The sequence below is a fragment of the Nicotiana attenuata genome, chromosome 11, assembly GCF_001879085.1.
Source record: "Nicotiana attenuata strain UT chromosome 11, NIATTr2, whole genome shotgun sequence".
In the NCBI taxonomy this organism is placed as follows: domain Eukaryota; kingdom Viridiplantae; phylum Streptophyta; class Magnoliopsida; order Solanales; family Solanaceae; genus Nicotiana; species Nicotiana attenuata.
This window is the reverse complement of record NC_031999.1, coordinates 24,599,647-24,622,116: the sequence shown is the minus strand read 5'-3', so window position 1 is coordinate 24,622,116 and position 22,470 is coordinate 24,599,647. Positions and strand designations below refer to the sequence as shown.

General features: G+C 36.1%; 2 protein-coding genes across 2 annotated transcripts; one reads left to right on the top strand and one right to left on the bottom strand.

Annotated features, from left to right (window-relative positions):
* LOC109234247 lies at positions 6,594–7,546 on the top strand. Its single transcript, XM_019400149.1, has 2 exons — positions 6,594–6,860; positions 7,121–7,546. Exons 1-2 carry the CDS (start codon positions 6,755–6,757, stop codon positions 7,417–7,419), a joined length of 405 nt encoding a protein of 134 aa, XP_019255694.1. The 5' UTR covers positions 6,594–6,754; the 3' UTR covers positions 7,420–7,546.
* LOC109234246 (protein-lysine N-methyltransferase Mettl10) lies at positions 9,528–14,069 on the bottom strand. Its single transcript, XM_019400148.1, has 7 exons — positions 13,764–14,069; positions 13,157–13,282; positions 12,222–12,422; positions 11,375–11,471; positions 10,774–10,877; positions 10,284–10,335; positions 9,528–9,929 (listed from the first exon to the last, which is right to left on the bottom strand). The coding sequence occupies exons 1-7, from the start codon at positions 13,961–13,963 to the stop codon at positions 9,702–9,704; spliced, it is 1,008 nt and encodes a 335-aa protein (XP_019255693.1). The 5' UTR covers positions 13,964–14,069; the 3' UTR covers positions 9,528–9,701.

Genomic DNA, 22,470 nt, shown 5'->3' with positions numbered 1-22,470 from the left:
CTATCATGGATGATTACAATGACCGTGGGTGGATGAAACAGTTTGTTGCAGTTGCCACCAACGACATCATTCCGACAACGGCTTCATCCTTTCCAGAAACGTGGAACCGTACTCGTAAGCTTCTTGTTTAATATTTCATATTTCTTTTATTAGGGAATCTTCTATATACGTATAGATCATTCATCCTTCGCTCGTTTCAGCAACTCGATGGGTTCCACCTATGGGTGAAGGCTTGGACCAGTTGGTCCAATAAATCTTGGACGTCACTATGCCCGAAACTCGCACGTGAAAAAAACTATCCCTAAAATACGGGTGGAAGGACAAAATCATGGTAACTCAGACTCATCTTGTTTCAGCTTTTTATGTGAGGAAATTGATTGATCCTTTCTATATTTTCTTTGAAATCAGGTCTACCCGCAGGCTCAGTTAATGTCCCCGAGGAGGATGTTTTGGCTGACCCTGCCGATCCGGTGAGGCTGCTTTAGGAGGCGCTCAATCGAACATGTGTCTCCGGGACTGCTTCGGGTACAAGTATTTCATTACGGAGTCCCTGACCAGAGAACAAGTAACCAAAAAGAAGGCGTTCTTCCGCGGCCAGGGGAAAGAATAAGAGGGTCAAGACTATTGCGCCCGAGTCATCTCCGGAAGTTGTGATGACTAACCCTCCTCCCGGGCCGGTCATAGACACCATGATGATCAACTATTAATGGAGAAGCTAGTGATGATGGAGCTTCTCTACACAGAAGGCGACGATCCTCATCAACTCAACGAAATGTTCAATCTGTTAAGTTAGTTACACTAGCCGAGGATGATGTTTTGGCACTTTGGGGGGAGTTTGATTTGGTAGAAAATACCAACTCTTATTTTCTGGCCCAGTTGTTGTGCCCGATACTGCGGGTCTGAGTACCGCGTCCCTGCCGTCTTCGGTTAGCGAGCATCCAGCAACCAGCACTGCGTTTGTCGTAGTTGTTTCTCATCCTTCATCGCCATCAGCTTCATCTCCTTCTTCCCCAGCTCTTCCATCAGCAACTGCTACATCATCTCCACCGGTCGCACCTAACCAAGAAGAAGGTGTTCCTCTTCCCCAGTCCCTAGTTCATGGGAATTTGGGGCAAAATTATGTTGCCCCATCTGAAGATCCGCAGGGGAGGAGGAATGTTACTCTTTCGATCTCCACCAGATGCAATTTGTTATCCCAGCCTGTGGAACTTGCTAATTATCTGAAGCGTTTGGCTTCAGAAAAAGTTTGGGAAAAGATTCAGGCTCTCTCGGGAAGTGCTTATTGAACAATGCTGCAACAGTACATTCTTTACTTCCTTTGCTATTTCTTCTATTTCTACCTAAATAGATCCTGAGTTTTGCCTTTCTTGCTTTGTAGGCCAACTTTCTTGCTTCCGAGTGCCTTCAAAGGTTGATTCGTGAGAAGGAAGAAATTACCTCCGCACGAGATCAGCTTTTGGCAGAGCGGGATCAAAGTGTCGCTCGCCTACCGGAACTGGAAGCCAAAGCCACTAAGGATGTTGTATTGAAGGCTCGTCTGCAGCAAAGCGAGAAAGGGGTGGAAACCCTTATCCAAGAGATCGTCCTGTTGAGGGTTCAATTTGAAGAGGCTAAATCTAAATGGTTTGAAGTTCATAATGTCGTTCTTGCTGCATCTGATCGTGAGGCTGCCTTTACTGAAAGATTGACCAACTTAGAGGCAGCCTTGAATTTCAAGACTGAATAGCTTGTTGCTGCGGGGGAAAAATATGTCTAGTAGGAGGAGAAATATAAGAAGACCTTTGAGCACAATAGAATTTCAGCTCTACTGTCCGCGATCTTGACGTTAGCCTCAAGTCTATTAGATCCGCCCAGGAAAATCTTTCTACCGAGGTGACTCAACTCAAAGAAGAACTTAATCTCTGAGCGGCTTCCCTCGTTGTTGAGAAAACTTACGCCGTGTACAACATGAGGAGAAAAAAAAACCTTGGAGGAGGCCAGAGCTGGTATCATTGATTTTGATGTTGAAATTGCTAAGGCCCATTTAAGTTGGTTTCTAAAAATGGACTCTCGGCTGGTTCCTCGGCAGAGCTTGATGCTCCTGGTTCTTCTGGTTCCGGTTCTGAATTTTCGGAAACTGAAAAGGAATTAGAAGGTGATGATGTTGAGGGCCAAACTGTTGAGGCATCGGCGAATCTTTCTACTTCCCCTGGGGATGCAGACACTTCTCTTCCTCCGGGCTCCGGAGGGACAGCAGTTTAGCTTTTCCCAACTTTTGTACTTGTGCTATTTTGGCACGTTTATTGTAAGTAAATACATCTTTTGTTCAAGTATGCATGATTCTTTCTGCGTTCTTTCGTTTGCAAGTTTTAACATTTGCATTCTTTTTTGCTTAACTATTCTACACAAATTTTCCTGTTTGCGACTGATTATGCAAGACCTTGAGTGTATTTTTTCTCCCAAAAGCATTTGTATTTCGGGCACAAACTCGTCCGAGATCAATCCTTCAACGTGATGGTTATGTGTTTGCGCAAGTTTGCTTTTTGCGTCTTTTTGTGCAAGGCTTCAGGTGTATTTTTTCCCGAAGGCATTTTGATTCCAGGCATAAGTTCTTTCGAAATCAACCCTTTAACGTGATAATTTTTATTAGAGAGGGCCCTCTTATGTTTATGGTGCTCTTGAAGAGGACGTCTCCTGTTCATTACAGTACTAGAATTTGAAGTACTTGTTTAACTTTCAAATGACAAAATTAATTCATTGTTCAGACAAGAAACAAGATAGAAATAAAAGGACTTTGTTAGCCAATGGTTTCACTTATTGATTTTGATGATATCAAACCCGCATAACTTTTAGTAAAAGAATATTTACTTGTGGTAAATTATTTTTGTACAGGTTTGCTAAAAAGGAATGATCGAAGACGATAAATAGAAGATTTGCAGAAAAATGAAGGAGATATGGAAGATGTTATAAAAAAGGAAAGTCCAAAGCTAATGGCTATGTTATAGAAGCATACTATGGTAAAAGGGAAGAGAAGCAGCTTGGAAAAATTATATTCAACGGATAAGAAAGAAATATTTATTGGAAGGAGATAGCATGGAACATTTTAAGGAGCAAATATGCTGCGTTGATCAAGGAATTAATTATGAAAGAGATTTGGAGAATCCATGAGTACTTACTTACTAAAGGAAAGAAATTGCACATCAAGCTTACTAGATATTTTGTACGATACAAATGAGTGGTCCAAGTCCAAAAAGAGTTTGGCAAGGAAATATATACTACGGATTGCGATGGAAGTAAGAATATTCTTACTTTGAAAAGTATTTGAATTGAAGAAAATGATATCATTTAGAGAGATCAAGGCAGTGAAAAGTCCGTGTTCAAGATGAAGCACGTGAATCTAGTAAAAAACCAACCTTGTAAACGTTAGTAGTGAACGTTGAAAATCATCTTAATTACACGGCTGTCTAGGACCCACGGTTGGCGCCAAACTGTTTACCCGTAAAATGGTACAATTGAATTTATACGTGATTTCTAGACAAGTGAATTAATTCGATCCTGAAATAATAAGATAATTGAAGAAATATATATAACACTTAGCCTGATATGAAGAGGAAATGACAGAAATAAAGATTCCGGTAGTGAAGCTTCCGGGCGCAACAGTAATAAGAACAGAAAATAAGAAGATAAAATTATATGAAGCTTTGGATAGATTGTAGTGTTAGTCTGCCAGAAAATTTGTGTCCTTATAATGATAACAGAGCTTACTATTTATAGCTACGTCTAGGAAACAAGGTCCTAGGATCGTGCTCTTCTTTATGTCAATTGTGAGGGCCATTGATGAAAATGTAACGGTGAGCATAAATGACAAATTCCTTCTAACAGGCAGTGCAATTAATGCCTGAAATATTCTTCATTAATGCCACCTGGAGGAAGGTATTGATTGCCTCTTTATGGGTCTCATTTCCTACGGTGTAAACGAGATAATTGCCCTCGGTTCCGCATGTCATTCTTTTAAGTGGCCATCTAGCATAGCATATTTTACCCTATACACATTTAAGTGAGGACCAAGTTAATTGTGGGGTCAATTAAAAGGGCAGCTCTAGTAATGTTAGAAATGGTCAAATAGCTTATCGGAGCCTATATTCTAAGTATGCGTTTTCCTCGACTCGAGCTATATTTCCCATGCATAAAAGTGTCTTGTCATGTGGAACATCTTTTGTCTTAGGGTCGCATCCCGGTAAACAAATTTGAAGTTTTCTATTTTAGCAATATTCTCAACAAGGACAGCCTACGTGAAGAATCTCGCGTTCACGTAAAATCTGGGGAAGGGTCGCATTTTAAAAGTGTGATATATGGACAATCTACTCTAATACAAGTATTAGTGATTGCTTTCAGGACTTGAACAAAAAAAGTTGTAATTTATGTAAAATGAAATTTTATCTCAACGATATAGTAATGTCATTTCATTTTATCCTATGATTACCTGACGTTTTAACGTTATATTTATTATTAAATCCTGACTAACAAGATATGTTACTCGCGCGCCAATACAATCAAAATCTAACTAGCATGGAATTCAGCCACTGAAGCTACGGTTAATTTCTAGGGAACACATCTTTTTATAAGAAAAATCAAGTTTCATGCATCTTACTCATAATTATTTCCCCGTTACAACTCTTTTTACTTTAGCCTCACTGCAAATTCCAATTGTATATAATATGTCTGTATACGGTTAAAGTCAGATATGCCCGATTTTCCGGGCTCGAAGGGTCGCTTTAAGTCCGAATCCAGGATGAATCGAGCTCGAGCTCGATAGACCAGGCTCGAGCTCGACGACAGATTACAAGGCCCGAGGATCGAAGTTCGCAATGAGTATCGAAGCCGAGTATGTTTAACCCCGAGATAATGCTGTTATGGGTTTGTAACAGAATGAGCTAGATTCCTGCCACATCCCCAAGATCGTGGCGTAAATCCCGGAATAGATTTGTATGAATCCGTACTAGGCGGTTAGACAGCAGATCCAATAAGATTCTTTACTGTAAATAGAAATGTACCTTATTTAGGGTTCACCTATTATATAAAGGGGACCCCAATCATTTGTAAAGACAATCTAATCATTGACAAAGAATTACTCTCTTACTTTTTGGCTCATTGTTCATCAGGATTGTCCTTTAGCTTTATTATTCTTGATCCATCTCGAAGTCACTTTGGCTCGAGGTCGAGACTGGTCTACATTCTGGTTTGATCTTACTTGTTCCTTTCATTTATACTTCAGATTTCTTGGTCGTTAATTAGTATTGAACTAAATCACGCATCTTTAAAACCATAAATCAAATTTAATTGTTACTCCCTCATTTAATTCACATACCAGTTACCAACAGCAAAGTCATAACTACTTAAACTAGAGAGCTGGAAATTCTTCCAATTTATTCACACTCATAGGAAAGATCAAACAATTCACGTAACAAGACTATTGGGCTAAAACTAACCCAAAGATACTCATAATATGTTGTGATATTATTCGGTTTGGATCAAGTCCACAGAATTTTCCGAAAAGGCCTCGTACCATTCACAAGTCAATTTCGTTAAAGTATTTATGGCAACCGAAGCATCCAACTAGCTTCTTCTTGCATACGCATTGTCACCATCACTTTACTATCTCCATATTCGTCCCGCAAAATCTAAGCTTCGATACCAGCTATTGGGCTAAAATCAGCCCAAAAATAGCTTAACATGGTGTGATATTGTTTGTTTTTGAGATATGCCCGCATGATTTTTCTCGCAAGACCTCACAACATTAAGTGATCCTTACATCTTATATGTAGACTCTCAATCATTTTAGCTACAAATATAGGACTTTGTTCACACACCAAACAAAGATAATTTTATGCATGGTAAATATAGCTGGAGTCGAACAAATACGTGGTTCCACATTTGACAATTTTTAGCTCTACTTGAGCTGTCCTATATTGACCCAAAAATTAACTTGGTCCTCTTATATATAACAAATTTTGTGATGCACTCCTAAAAGTAGGCATTTGTTCCTATCTTCTTTATTAATATTTGGCTTAACTAGTTGTCATGCCATATCCCGTGATTAAGAAGATATCTAGGAAGCATTATCCAATTAATTAATTAATGCTAATTGAACAGATAATACGACATGGTTGTTGAACAAAACCTCATTTCTTACTTCTAGTGCTATCCACACAGTCCCAAGTCAGCATGGTTCATGTATTTACAAAATATATTAACTCTGTTATTGAAAGTATTGACTTAGTAAATCCAGAACCAGAAACAAATTATAACAATAAAATATGGGTATTAATCCGGATTCAAAGCTCCTTTATTTTCTTATTTAGTTGCCGGCACACCTAAACAATTTTGTTTGGGTTCAAAACGTTCTACTTTTTTCATACCTTACCACCAAATCCTAATTGATGATTTTTATGTTGTCTAGTGGTGTGTGTATTATTTGACTCGCTAAGCAAAAAACAAACATTAGTTAAGAAAAATGAAATAGAATAATAATAATAATAATAATAATAATAATAATAATAATAATAATAATTAACGAAGTTATGTCATTGTATATATCTGAGACGTGAAGCAAACATTTAAAGATGCGATTACTGCAATCATAATACAGAAGACTTGCCAGCACTACAGTCTCTTATAAACTCAGAAAGCTAGATCTTCTCATTACGGCCCTTTAATTTGTATGTTTCATTATCCTGAAATTTTGATTTCTTAATGGTAAAAGCTGATCAAACCTATGGCTTCTTCAGTTGTTCTTTCACCAGCTATCGTCATGTCATATAGCAAGTACAGAATCCGTCAAAAACTACCCCAAATTAGAGCTCAGAGTTATAGAGATGAAGGTATGCTGTTTTCTTTCTTTTTCTGCTTACATCTATTAACTTTTAATACGCTATCAGATCACTTAAAAGATAAAGATAGTCATCCATAATAAATGAAATTAGTAACCTAGAAGATAAGACAATTAACCTAGCACTGTAATAGGTTAAAGTACATTGAGAATGTTATAAATCATTATATTGTTTGTGTACATAAGTTAAATTCTATTTTAATACTATCGCCGCTCTAGAATAAGAAAAACTTTTGTCGGTCATAATTGCAGGGAAATCAAGGCATGTAGTTGATGCAAATATACAAGTTTTGAAGGAAAGGATGGAAGAAGTGAAGATGAAAGAGAGGCTGGAGAGGTGTTTGGTATGTGATCATGAGCAGGGTTGGAATTACACAGCTACTGCAAGTTTATATTATGATCAGAAGAAACGCAAGAAAGAGTTGGATTACATATCTCAATGTGTTGAACTTTTTTGCATGGTTGGTGGAACTATTGGATTTACTATACTTGGCTGTAGTCTTTGCCTTTACCTTACTTCCCTTCTTATTCATTTAAATCTTAGCAACTGAGCATATGGAATTCTGTTCAAGTAGCAGTGCTGGGATTCCAGCTATTTGTAACTATATATGTGATTATTTTCATTTTTATACATATATATTCCTTTGGGGTATTTAATTAAGAAAGAGTTACAGCCCATATCACTTGGCCTAATAACCCAACCGAAAATGGCCCACATTTAAATCTCTTACCCTATATAGCCCATGTTGTACATAACTTGAAAGAAATTTTTCAGCCTTTAGCCCACTATTAAAGACATACTTTTAGGGTTTTTATTATTTTCTTCTTTCTTCATTCCCTTCTCTCTCTCACCGCCTCTCACTTCTTTCTCTCTAACCCACATAGATCCCTCATCCTCTCTTAACCTAGCCCCCGCTATTCCCCTCCTTTACCCCCTACGCAGTTCTGCCATTAATGGCTCGAAGAAGGCTCGAAGAAAGACTCCGTCGTCCATGGTGGCAAGCAGAAGAACGAAGAAGAAACATGAAAATACACACAGATCTGAAAATAAATAGCTCTCAAACTTGATTTGCACCAACAAACAACTACTAATTTTGGAGGATTTTGAAGTTTGAAGTTCTGGTAATTTTGGAAGATTCTGAAGTTTGAAGTTTGAAGTTTGAAGTTTGAAGTTTGAAGTTCTGGAAAATCATAACTATGTAGCAGGTTGTATCGGCACTGTATAATAATGTATAATTGTGTATATGGGTATACATACACCTCTTATACACTATTATACATGTTTATACAAGTTATACAGTATTGTATAATTGTGTATAAATGTGTATATTTGTGTATAATGTTGTATAAATATATTTTTTTTTCAGTTTATAAGGATGTATATACATTGTTAGCGTGTAAGAGGTCCCTACAGAAGTTTGACACTTCCTTCTCTTCTTCTTTTTCGTGTATGTGCTATATGAAACAGATTTGTACGCGTTGGAGGAATTCTACAATTCATTTATCAATTTTTTATTTTTCTATTATCCTGTTGGATTGCTTCAGCAATTGCACATAAATGTGTTTGAATTTCTTACCTTCAGATAATATGTTGATTGTGTGAAATAAGCCGTTTTTTCGGGAATTAGCCTATTATTTTTGGGCTATAGATTTGCAATGTGATATCTAGGCTATTATGTTGCAAGTCAGGTGTGTGAGTTGTACTTATGTGAAATTATCCCTTTAATTAATCGCCCTATAGCTTGTAATGACGGAGCTTATTTTTTCATTAGCTCTGCTATAATATCCTTTCCAGGAAATTTGAAATCCATTGTTAACTTTTTCCTTCTTAAAAAGTCAAAAGAATAAAAAGATTTGGGAAGCACTTTGTTGATTCATGTATTCATAGTTGCAAGGATACAATGTTTCATTTTTCAGATAGAAAGCAAAAGAGAACTTTGAAATATCTGGGCAACATATATTGCTGCATAATAAATTTTTAAAAGTAAAAGTAATGAAGAAGCCAGCGTGATTACACAAGAGAGAGAGCTTTCTCAACCAAAGCAATGTACTAATTGCTTTTAACGGCAACTAAGAATCTGTGCACTCTTGATGGCAAAGGAGATATTGATAAATTTTAAAATAAGTCGTAATAAAGTGAGAGGGAATTACGAAGAGGGTTAAGGTTTTAATTCAGTTAATGATATTTTGAAGAATACAAAATAACATTGGGGATAAAGCGGTAAAATATGTTGGTCAAACCAACATATGGCTTATATGTAAATAAGCTAAAAATGCTTTTGAGCAGCTTATGCCAGTTTTGGAGAAGCAGAAAAAAGTAACTTCTCTCCAAAAATACTTTTTTGAGAAGCACTTTTGAAAAAAATACACTTAGAAGCAATTTTTTAAAACTTGGCAAAACACTAATTGCTGCTCAAAAGTGCTTTTCAAACTAATTAGCCAAACACAAACTACTTCTCACCAAAAGTACTTTTGAGAAAAGCACTTTCGAAGAAAAAAAAGCACTTTTCTTCACTTTTCTTTCCAAGCTAAAACCGAAAGTCTCGTTTTAAATTAAAACATCATTAACATTTGGTTTAAATTGTTCTCTTTCATTTTTGTTGTCTTTTTTTGCGTGAGTTTATTAAGTCAATTTTATGAATCACAATTACAAGTTTGGTTCACAGAAATATAACTGTAAAGAGCAATACCGAGGTTATCAAACACCACAAACCAAAACTGAAAAACCGAACCATACCAAATTTATTTTGATATGGCATTGGAATAACATTTTTAAAACCAAAACCAAAAATACAATCTTTCAAAATCGTACCAGACCGACCAATGACCTCCCCTAGTTCCTTAGGAATGCTACAGTCGCTACACGTGAGCCTACCGATCCTCCAAAAGAGAACGTAGGATAGGTGCGAACATGATCAAGATAGCGGAATGGAGGAGAATCTACTGAAGCTTCTCGGTCTCCAACTCCTCCTGGTTGTTGACAAGCAGCATTCCTTCTTTGATTGAGCGTATCCACTTCTTCTACCAATTCATCTTTTGTACTATTACATGATGTAATTACCTACCAGAGGTTACCAGTCAGGTAAAAGAGCAGAGAAAGATAATTTTGGAAGATCATGATGAATTCCCATTCACAAACAAATAGATAATCTTGTACGCAGTTATATTAGAAACGAACAAGTCGCAAACATTTAATTAATACCCAGAAAAGATGATAGAATATAGGATGTTAACTTATGAATGTTTCTAATGGGAATGTAAGTCCAACATTAGTGGTCACTACAATGTCTCTGCATCTGTTCTTTGAATTTTGATGGGCCCTGGGTTACTATCAAATTATAGGTAATTGATTAATTAGAGAAATGATTGCACTGAATAAAATTATAAACAGGACAGAAGCAGGAGGAGCTCTCACCAATAATCCACCAGGAGCAACAAGTCTTGAAACAGAGTCCCAGTACATAATCCTGAAATGACCGAAGAATAACGTGAGATATGAAAAGTAGCAATGTTATATGTATAAAGAATCAGGGAACACCTTAACTATATGAAAGGGAAACAAAGGAGACAAATAAGTATGCTCATTAAGGAGTTAAAAACTTTTAGAGAGAGGACATTTATTTATTTAGTGATTTTAGGTCTTGAGCCAAGCACGTGAAAATACTTTTGTTGGTGGACAGTAATACATGAATGATGGGGGGCACTAATACTTAAAACTCAGAATCTCTGCCTACTTGGGTACCGTACTAAATTGTGTCATCAATTCAACTCTTGAAGAAGACACTTCTATTTATTTATTTGATTGAGACTAACAGTCTAGGCCAATAGAGGGAGGTACCCAGAGTAAAGAGCGTTTTAGGACATGAAAGATAAAAACAAGACACATGTAACATACAGGATTCTACCTTTTGATAGGACCATCAGGATGCAATCCAATGGCATCTAAGGTCCCCTTATCCATAACTAGCTGAAACCTTTTATCCAATTTTGTTTCAAGAATGTCATCAACCTGTTAGCCAGTAGAAATTTGTTTAACCACGAAAAAGAAGAAGCCAATCTCCAGCAAAGAGAGCACCAGATAAATAAGCACACATGACAAGAGCACAATATTAATAAGATCTGCAACTGTTATGGAAGGTTCTTCCCTACGCAAAAATCCCGCGTTTAAGTTAGCTCAATGTTTGTACTCTTGATCACCGAACATGTATAATCAGTGCTATATCTTCCAGTGCAGGAACTTAATAAATGTTCATTGCGTGCACAAGTAAAGATGATTTAAACTTGCTACTATCTGTATATCTAGCCACCTGAACGTAACCAAAAATGAAAAATAACAGAGACCGCTTAACATTAAGAAGATAATAGAAAAGCAGTTAGTCAGCACAAGATTTTGAATACAACAAAAAGAAGCACTGGTTTCCTTTTCTTTTTCGTACTGGATTCAGATGCTGCCGTGCATACATCACAAATTTGCTTAATTAATAGAAGAAAAAGGTAAATTTTTACCAAGAACTTGACATTGGTGAAACCATCACGATCAGCAAGGCTTTGTGCAAGGTCAACTGCTCCTTCACTATAGTCAGTTCCAGTGAGATCAGAGAACCTAACGCCATATGTAATGTGTATTAGCAAGTAATAATCTTCGGATTCTCCCCCTCTGACCCACACACACCGAGAATGTTTAAGACTAAAATTGATTAAAGTACTGCTAAAACAATGAGTAGGTTTTAATATAATAAGACCTGGGCACTTCTAATAGAAGTTAAAAGATGTAGGTGTAAATGTGTGATAAGAAAGCCATATAATCTCCTAAACTATATTAACCACACGAGGTACATAGATGTTGGCCACTAGATCACTTCCATTTTCCCCACCGAGCCACAGGGATGGACATGCTAATTTAACTACTCAATCTGTTATCTAGGTACAACTACTATAGTTATATGCATAATCTCTCTCTTTCTTTAGGAATTTAAAGTTATACATTTATCTTTTTATTTGTCATCTTCCAGAAGTGTTGTTAAAGACTTGCTTAAAGCGCACTTAAGCCCTGAAGCTTGGTGAATCTTAAGTTGTGCGCTTCACCTAGCTTAATAGGCACTTTAGTGTAAGCGTCAAGTTGCTAAATCATGCACAAACACACAGAAACCTTCATGACAACTAACTGTTTGATACCCTATGAACTAGGTAATTCACAAAAGTTTTCACTGTGACAGTATGGCTCTTTAACAGGTTATAGAGAATATGCATCAAAAGTATCTAGGACAAGAAAGCTCATCTATTGGTTACAAAATGACAAACGAAGCAAATAGCTGGCTATAGATGTTTTGCTAGCAAAAAAAATTAAATTTACCCTTGTTTAGCAAGCTCTTGGAGAAGCAGTCCATTGCCAGTACCAATATCAAGCACACTCCAACCAGACAAGTCCTTCTCACGCTGCACAACTGGCTCAGAATTGGCATCAGCTGCGTGATTTGGCAAGTGACCCTGGCAAATGTCCATGCACAAACCTTTGGTCCAAGAGGCAACAATTTCCATGACATTGCCACCAAACCTACACAAATACAGCAAAAATATTCACATCAAAATATCTCTTTGACCAATATGCAAGCACCACCCTCTCATTTATTTTCCTGGTTAGCATTTAGGGGGTTGGAAACGTAAAAGCCTAAAAGGAAGAAAGAAAGACATGAAAAACTAATTATTCTCTATGATTGGAATAAAAATATCATAAAGAGCTAAATCTAGATCTTACTCCAGCCAATCATCAAAGTGCCATGCTGTAGATCTTCTATACATAAAAACTCTAGTCATCAAATACCCGTTCATTCTCTCAGTTACTATGAGTTTCCACTAGTGATCCACACACTGAAACAAATACTGTATGACTTGCTTGGTAGAGAAGTTATAGAGCGCAGAGGGGAAGCATTTCTTAGAATTCTTCAAACTTAAGAACCAAAAGCAACATATTATCTGATAGCTAGGATCAAAAGAAAGATATTGCGACTATAACTTTGCATAGAGTTTTACCCTACTATATTCAAAAACTTGACTGAGTTTTGGTTTACCAAATTCGTAAGTACTGTTGAGCTCTAAAGATTGGATCAAGCTGGAGTGGAATAGTTCCAAATGATTCATATAGACAACCCTACTTTATTCTGGATTGATGGATAGTTGATTGATTGATTGATAGATAGTGTCGCGATGGAAGGAATGAGGATAACATAATACTTAAGTGGATAGATGAAAAAAGGAAAAGATGCAAGCTGTCGTCGTGCTAATCCATACCAAACTTCACCAGCGTGGCCATGCTCACGAAAGTTTGCCAATTCATCAGCATAAGCAGAATCCCAATAGCTTTGGAAACCAAGCATTGAGGAAACTGCTTCACCATCCTGTTCATCCTTGTCAGAACTGCTCATATACAAAAATAAAAACAATCAAAAGCTTCATAAACCATTTAACCGTGTTTGTAATGGATAATCTCTTCTTGCAACTATATACAGAGGCCGAAACATATGAAAAAATAGAGTCTGGCTACTGCTTTACCTTAGAATTCTCTAGCCCAATAATGGATAAAGCAAAACAAATCATAATAGATAAAATAATACCTTAATTCAAGGTTCAATGTCGTTACTTCCACCCTAATTTATACTATGACACTTCTTTCAGTTTAGGACATAACCAAATAATTGACATCATTCAGCTAACAATATTATTTTATACTATAAATTTCATACAACTTTCAATTAATCAAATTGGTTAAACTATTCGAGATTTTTTTCCTCTGTCAAATTAACTGTTAACCTAATATTTTTCCACTAGATAAATCATAATTTATACCAGTAACATCTTCAACGATACGGGTAAAGTTATAGTCTCTATATATAAGAACCTGTACTCGGCTCGGTAATTGAGAGCTTCAGTGGCATCAGCGTGGCGCTGCTCATCATCGAGAGTACTTCCGTACTCGCTCTTGATGGACCAAGAGTCAGCCGCCACGGAGCGGTCGTCGTCGGAAATCAGGTCGGCTGCTGCCGGTGGTCGGAGTTGCGTTACGTCGGAGTCCTCCGGCAACAGTCTCATTCCGGCCATATGACAGAATCGAATTCGAGATGCAAAACCCTAAAGGGAAGAGCAAATTAAAGAAAGTGGCAAAGTGGGAGAGACAGAGGAGTGTGATGTACGATTGAGGAGTTGACAAATATGGTAATGACATCTGATGCAAGCGTGCCACCACGTCGGACGTAGGGATAATTTTGTCTCTTTACGCCTTATCGCTATTCGTTTCATTATTTTTTTGTTCATTTTGTTTCTTTACATAGTTTACGTGGAAATATGCTCTTTTGATTTCACTATTTTGTAATAATGAGTTTTTATAAATATAAATTTGTTATGAAACTATTATATTGTGTATGTTCATATATTACTCCACTATAGAAAGAAGATTATCCATTTAGTATTCTGTTGAAGTTTATCTACAAGCAGCTGATGCAGTCACGTTGCAAGCAACTTAATAAAATGATTTGCAGCCAAGGATGTATTGTGGGCCGGGCCCAGCCCGGGACCGCGGGCCAAACGGGCCAGTCTCTAATGGTGCAAAAGCCCACTGTGGGCCGGTCTCAACCAAAAAGCCCGCGAGCCCAGGACCGTTTAGCCCGGGACCGGCAGGCGGGCCTGGGCCGGTTCAACCGGGCCTAACGGGCTCACGGGCCCAACGGTAATATTTCAAAAAAAAAAATTTTAAAAAAAAAAGCCCAACGGCTAGAAATTAAAAAAGTAGCAGTTGGGAAGTTTAGAAAATAGCCATTTGGCCCCCAAACTTTGTTTTAACCCCAAACTTTTTATAATTATACTTTTTCCCTATTCTCAACTATAAATACCCCCTCATTCTTTCATTTTTACTCACAAATTCATCAATCTCTCTCTAATTTTCTTCTATAATTGCTTACTTTATTATTGCAATTTCGTGAAAAATTGTGAAGTTGGTGAATTGAAGTATTCAAGTCTTCAACGATATTCAATTTTCAAGAAGTTGTTCATCAATTCGGTAAACTCGTTCCAACTCTTAAGTTTTAATAATATAGTTTTGTTTGTTTTAGTTTGTATAATTATAATTAATATGGCCTTTTCTTTGAAAAAAATGTTTGGTGGTAAGGGAAAATCTAAAATTGGTGAATCTAGTCGCCAAGCTACTACCCCTCCCCCGGCTCCCCGACCCAGACCTGTTACCCGTCCTCCTGCACCTATTATTCTTGATAGTGATAACCCTTGTTTTCAATTTAGCGATAGTTAATTTTGCCATGATGTTGCACCAGGTGAACAATTAAATGCTGAATATATGAATGATCTTTATCCTAATGAAACTATTGATGAAAATGATGAGGAAAATGAAGTTTTAGATGAAACACAACCGGATTTAGATGATACACCTACTAGTCCTGTTGTTAACCCAACTGATAATAATCCAAATGATGCCCCGCCTGACCCTCCTGTAGTAACCCCTACTTTTAATCCAAATGGCTCTTTTTATTCAAACCGTAGAAGTAGACTTAGAGAGTATTTTAAAAAATGTGATGAATTTGGCCTTAGAGAAAGAAAGGTTCCTAAAGCTTGTCAGACTAGATGGAATTATATGTACGAAAGTTTAGTTGTTGCATATGAATATAGAAACCCAATTAATGCAACGTTTAATGCTCGTGTTGGTGGTGAGGATGATGATGAAATCCTTACAAATCAAGATTGGAATAATGTAAAAATTCTTATAGATTTTTTACAACAATTTCATCAAGCTACAAATGAATTGTCTGGGCAATATTATCCTACTATTTCAAACTATTTAGTTTATATTGCAGCACTATGTGATTTGTTTGTTGATTTTTCAGAGGGTGGGAAAATTTATCAACTTGCTATAAATGTAATGAAAGAAAAGTTTAAATTTTTTTCCCCTATCCCCCCTATTTATGGTGTTGCTGTCATGTTAAATCCTACTATGAAATTAGGAGGTCCTCACTTTTGGTATTCAAATATTTATAAGGCTTTAGATCTTTCAGATGAGGAATTTGCTACACTTGCAGATGCAAAAGCCTCAATTAAAATAAATGCTCAAACAATTTATAATGCTTATCAACTTGCCTTAGATCATGCTAGACCAAATGTTCCAACTCCTAATTCGTCTAGTTCACAATCATCTAAAAGAACTGTGGGCCTAAAAGCACTTAGTTCTTGGACGGAGTTCAGGGGTTCTCAAGGTGATAATATTGATGATACTTCACATCTAAATGAGCTTCAAGTTTATTTGTAGCAGGAACTTGAAAAGGAGAATCCAGACGGCACCTTTGATCTTTTGGAATGGTGGAAGGCCAGAGAAAAACATTTTCCGGTTCTTGCAAGGATGGCTCGGGATATTTTATGTATTCAAGCTTCAGCAGTGGCATCAGAGAGCGCTTTCAGTCAAGCAAGACTTCAAATAGGTGATCATAGAGCGTCTATGAGGGAGAGCTTGGAAAAATCAGTACTCTTCAGAGATTGGATCCATTCGGAAAGAAGATTTTGGACTTGCAGAATCACAACCGGAGATAGACGAAACTTATGAAAAAATGATAGCGGAACTTGCGGAGGATGCTGCTTCGCCCGGAAGCGGTGATGAACAAGCTTCTTTTCCGCCACCACCAACGGAACTTCCTCCGAACCTTGAAGGATTTATGAAATTTGTTAGAGATACTATGTAGATTATGGTGTAACTTGTACTTTGGCACATCTTCTTTAGTTTTTTTTCCTTTTAATGGTGGTATTAACATCTTGTTGTGCTCATTCCATTAGGGGGAGGAAGACTAAGAAAGATATTGCCATTTTTGTTAATGTCGTAATAATAAAAATTATAAGACATTCCCTTGAATATCTCTTTGCAATTATTTTGTATGTTTAAATTTGACTCTTTAGAATATTTAACTTACAATTCTATATAAGCTATAATATATTTATAAGAAATTATATAAGGCAATATATATACATAACATACTATATATAATACATAATATATATAAGATATATACACACACACACACACACACATATATCTAACACATATAAGCTATAATATATTTACAAATTATATAAGGCAATATATACACATAACATACTATATATACTACATAATATATATAAGATATATATATATACATCTAACACATATAAGCTATATATATATATGTTAATGTATTACAGATATAGATATAATATATATAAGGCAATATATATACATACTATATAAACTATATATATAGCTATATATAAGCAATATATATATATATATATATATATATATATATATATATATATATATATATATATATAGTTTACAAGAAATTGCCTTAGACAAAAAAAATTCAAAAAAAAATAGCCCGGAATGAAAAAGCCCATTAGGCCCGTGGGCCCGCCCCATTTAGCCCGGGACCATGTGGGCTTAGGCCCACAGTGGGCCGGTTCCACACATTAGGATCGTTAGGCCCGGGACCGTTTGGCCCGGGACCGCCAAAGACCGGCCCGCCTAAGCCCGAGACCATTTGGCCCGTTTAGGCCGGGACCGGCCCAGAATACAGCCTTATTTGCAGCAGCTTCTTATTAAACAGGCAGGTTGCGAGCAGCTCATGTAGACAACTTACAAGCAGCTGAAGAAAAGCCTCGCAGCTGCTTCCTGAAAAGCCTCGCAGCTGCTTCATTTTTCTTATAAATAGAGGAGATTTCAGTTTAATATGTACATAAGTCTGAAGTTGAATAATATATCATTTTGTCTCTATACTTGTCTTTACTTTATAGTCTTTATTTCATAACACGTTATCAGCACGAGACTCTGCCATCTCGATCAAATACTTTGAAAGTATCAAAGGTGCGAACTTTGTAAATAATGTCAAATCTTTCTAAACGTGAATTTATAGACTGGATATATCGGACAAAAGCTACGTGTCTTGGGTTTTTGATGCTGATATTCATCTTGATCCGATGAGTCTAGTAGACACCATCAAGGATAAGTTATGCGTTTTACTTGCTATGTATGCTACTGCCATTAAAAAAAGGGTATTTAGGAACCTAGTAAGTGAGCCATAATCATTGGACGAGATTCTGGAGCATTTTACGAATTTTAAAACACTATAATTTGTATATCTTTATGTTCTGTTTTCACTTACTCATTTTCGAGTTAAGATTTCAATTTTATCCCAGAAGAGTAATATTGCATAGGAAACTACAAAGTGAATAATATTGTTAGATCCTTTTGAACTCCAGCAGAGTTTGCAAGAAATATACAACCACCGGAAGGGGTTATGTTTCATATATCTCATTGTAACTAAATTTTATTAACCACTAGAAGTGGTATATGCCTATGACAACCAAAAGTGATAATTTAGGCTTTCTATGGTTACAATTAAAGATATGCTACAGAAATATTCTCTATATTACATGCACGCCTCGATTTGCTCATGAAGTAGTAAATATTTTAAAAGAGGTTGAAGTATCACAATTTGATGTGATTATGCACGTTCAGATAGTTATGTTCCGTTCCCTAAAGGATGAGAACTTTTGATAAATATTAATCCATTCCCTGAAGTGAATGTGACAATATTAATAAAGCTCGTAAATTTGAATGCGCTTTTGATGTGAATATATTACAATTCACCTCTAGAAGAGGTAATATGATTGAGGGAATATATACTCAATATTTCATATTTTAAATTTGCTCCTGAAGAAGTACCACAATTGAAATTTCCTCCTGAAGTAGGAAAATATTACAAAGAGGTATTTTCTTGTGCTTAAACATTTATATTGTTTGTTTGATTATAATTTTCTCTCATAATACCAGAAGTGTATGAGCAATATTTGATAGTACAAAATGTATCAACAACTCCTGAAGAGCTAACTGTTTGTCTAGAATACACATGATACCAGTAGTGTCTGATAAATATTAGATTGTGGATAACAAACGAAGGCTCTCGAAGAGCTTATATACAAATATATCATTCATATTATATATGATTATGGTCAAAACATATGGTGTAGTAAACCTGAAGTTTACTAATACAAATGGCTATCATATTAAGACTATAAATGATTAAAAGATTGAAAATCTTCATGTATCCACAATCATAAGGGGTAAAATAATATGCATTTGAGAAGTTACACGCCTTATACTTCAATTTGGACTACAACATGTATCACAATAAACTAGAAGTTTACTAATGCAAAAGCAGTCACAGTAAATCAGAAGTTTTACTAAGGCAAAAGTAGCTACAGTAAATCAAAAATTCGCTGATACAAAACTAGCCACAGTAAATCAGAAGTTTACTAATGCAAAAGTTTATGACATAGTAAACCAGAAGTTTACTAAGAGATAGCACATTCCATGATAAACTTGAAGTTTTCATTTACTATTTTTAAATGGGCTATTTGAGCATTCAAATAAGCATATATTGAAGAACTAGAAGATTCTTCAAGAATTCTCTTATGTTGCTTATTCTCATAATAATATGATTATACTAGCTAAAGTTGGGACTAAAACCCCTAATTCTAAAATATATAAAAGGTGAATATAGGCCCATTCACCTATCATGTGAACCACTTATAGATGCATATATGAGATGGTTACATGTGTGTTTATTGTCAACCTACAGTTTGGCATTTGAAATTACTTTTCTCAATTAAGAGCATAATTTTCAGAGTATGAAATCAAGATAGTTCATCTTAATGATGTTGGTTTATATCCAAGCTAGTTTAACATTGAATACTTCCTATTAATGACTAAACTATTGCTTAGGATAACAAAGCTTCATGTGTTGGTCTAAGATTTTCTAAATTGCATACAAGAGCACTTGTATGCATCAGACCAACAATATATGATAAGTCTCCCCTTCACAATTGGTTTAGGATCAGAAGCCAAATATTTTTACTATCTAATAACTTTTGATGTGTGGTATATGATTAATTTCTCTACCACAATGCACAAAGATGTGTTTCCCAAAGAAGATTGGGGATATATGTTAGTTTTTCTAACATTTGGGGGATGGAATAAATAGCTGGAAAATATGCTGTATGAATCGAATTATCATTAATATGATCCTCATTTAGAAGATAATTCAAGTCAAACGCCAGAAGCATTTGCTGATTCAAAATTAAATATCATATTTCAGCTGCAAATGCTCCTATCAAAATTAAAATCCCTGAAGGATAAAGTTTACTGCACACATGAAGCATAGTAAACCGATCAGTTCCAAAGTTAACAATCCTTGAAAATGATAGGAGCAAATGATCAAAATGATCATAATGAGGAGGAAATGAACTCTAGAAAGACCCATGACATAACATTTCATGAAACTCCAGAAGGAGTTCAGGTACCTGAAAAAGAAGAAAGTGATGAGATCTCAACAAGTTATGTCGCTTAGGAACCGATACAAAATGATCGTCGACGATATGTTTGATACAATATAGTGCATAATATTGTAAAAGAATGTGAAGATCGGACCAGCAGTCCAGACACTTGAAGATGTCATGCCATTTAGATACAAGTCATATCCTATATGACTCATTTAATTAAATATATATGAAGATCCCTGAAGGATTTAAAATGCCTGAAGCATATAGTTCAAAGTCTCGAGAAATGTACTCAACCAGATTACAAAAATCTTTGTACGGTTTAAAGCAATCTGGGCGCATGTGGTATAATCGCCTTATTGAATATTTGCTGAAAGAAGGTCATATAAATGATGTTATTTGTCCATGTATTTTTATAAAGAAAATGGTTTCAAAATTTGTTATACTTGCTGTTTATGTTGATGAAATAAATCTTGTTGGAACTCTAGAAGAGCTCTAGAAGGTAATTGAATATCTTAAGAAAGAATTTGAGATGAAAGATCTTGGAAAGACAAAACTTTGTCTTGGTCTGCAAATTGAACCTTTAGAACGGTATCTTTATCCATCAATCTGCCTATACAGAAAGGGTCTTAAAACACTTTTTGTCACGACCCAAAATCCATTAAGGGTCGTGATGGTGCCGGACACTGCTGTCAGGCAAGCCAACCAAATTACTGAATCAAATTCTTGTTTTATTACTTTTGAAAAGTCTAAGATTTTTCTTCAAATTTAGCAATTTAAAAGATAATTGTCTCAAATCAAATTTAAATAAATAGCAGTTGAATACAAAATACTTCAAACCACCCCCAGAACCCGGTGTCACAAGTGCATGAGCATCTACAGATAAGGAAATAAAATACAACATCCGTCCGAAATACAGTGGACAAGAAACAAATACAGTGCACTGGAAGGGACTATACTAGCTGCGGGTCACCTCAAAGAATGCAACTCACCTAGCCCCAGAATCATCCGCGCTGCTACGCCCAGTAGGCCACAAGGGTTACATATACCTGTGCAACAAAAATGCACAGAAGTGTAGTATGAGTACGAAAACAACGTGTACTCAATGAGTATCCCGCCTAATCTCGAAGAAGTAGAGACGAGATGGTCGACTTCGACACTTACTAATGGTCCAATAGTGAGGTCAGTAATACATTAAAATTATGGATTTCTATAAACATGATTTTAGTCCAAATAGAAGGAAAACAAGTAAACAATCAATTCTTTTATAGGAAATTTCCCTAAATTCCTTTTCGTAATTATCCGATTATTTCCAAGCCATAAAGAGGCTACAACAACTTAAATAAGTTTCAAGACAAGCAATACAAGCATGCACATATCATGCCGAGGCGACGACCCGATCCAACAGAAATGTAAAATGTGCACTTGCCGAGGGTCGACGACGCGCCTATAGATGCATCTATTTAATCTGCCGAGGCGTTCGGCCCGTTCCAAAATAAACACGTAGAGACATTCAATCAAGAAGCCAACATGGGGCGATTATTCAAAGAAAAGCTAATTCTCATTCAACAAATTTAGAAAATAAGGTTTAGATCTTGTCAGAAATTCATTTACTATTTTGATGTGGTTTTAGCAATTCAACTATCCATAAGATTATAAATATTCAAAGTGTAGCACGCTTTTGGGTCTTAGACTACCCAGACAATAGCATAATAGTAGCTACGCACGGACTCTCGTCACCTCGTGCGTACGTAGCCCCCGCAATTAGGAGCATATAATCAATTATTTCACCTATGGGGACAGTTCCCTCTTACAAGGTTAGAAAGGAGACTCACCTCGCTCCGAAGATCCATAACCGGCATTCCACGCCCTTCCGAAGACTCTAATTGATGCACCACGCTCCAAAATTAGCCAACGGTTATGCAAATCCATTAATATATGCTCAAATATTCGTTACAATCTAATTTATAGCAACTCCTAACTCTGATCGAAAAGTTGACCAAAACGCCCTCGGGCCCACGTGCCCGGAATCCGAAATTTTTCGAAGTATAAAGCTTACCCATTACCTTAGGAACTCAAATATATAACTTTACTAAATTTCATACTCAATATCGTGGCTAAATTTCAAGTTTACTAATTTTCTAGGTTTTCCACCAAACCTCAAATTATACTAATTTAAATGCTCAAATCCATACATAGTTGATGTATTTAACTCAAAATAGGTGGGTAGTAACCTTATT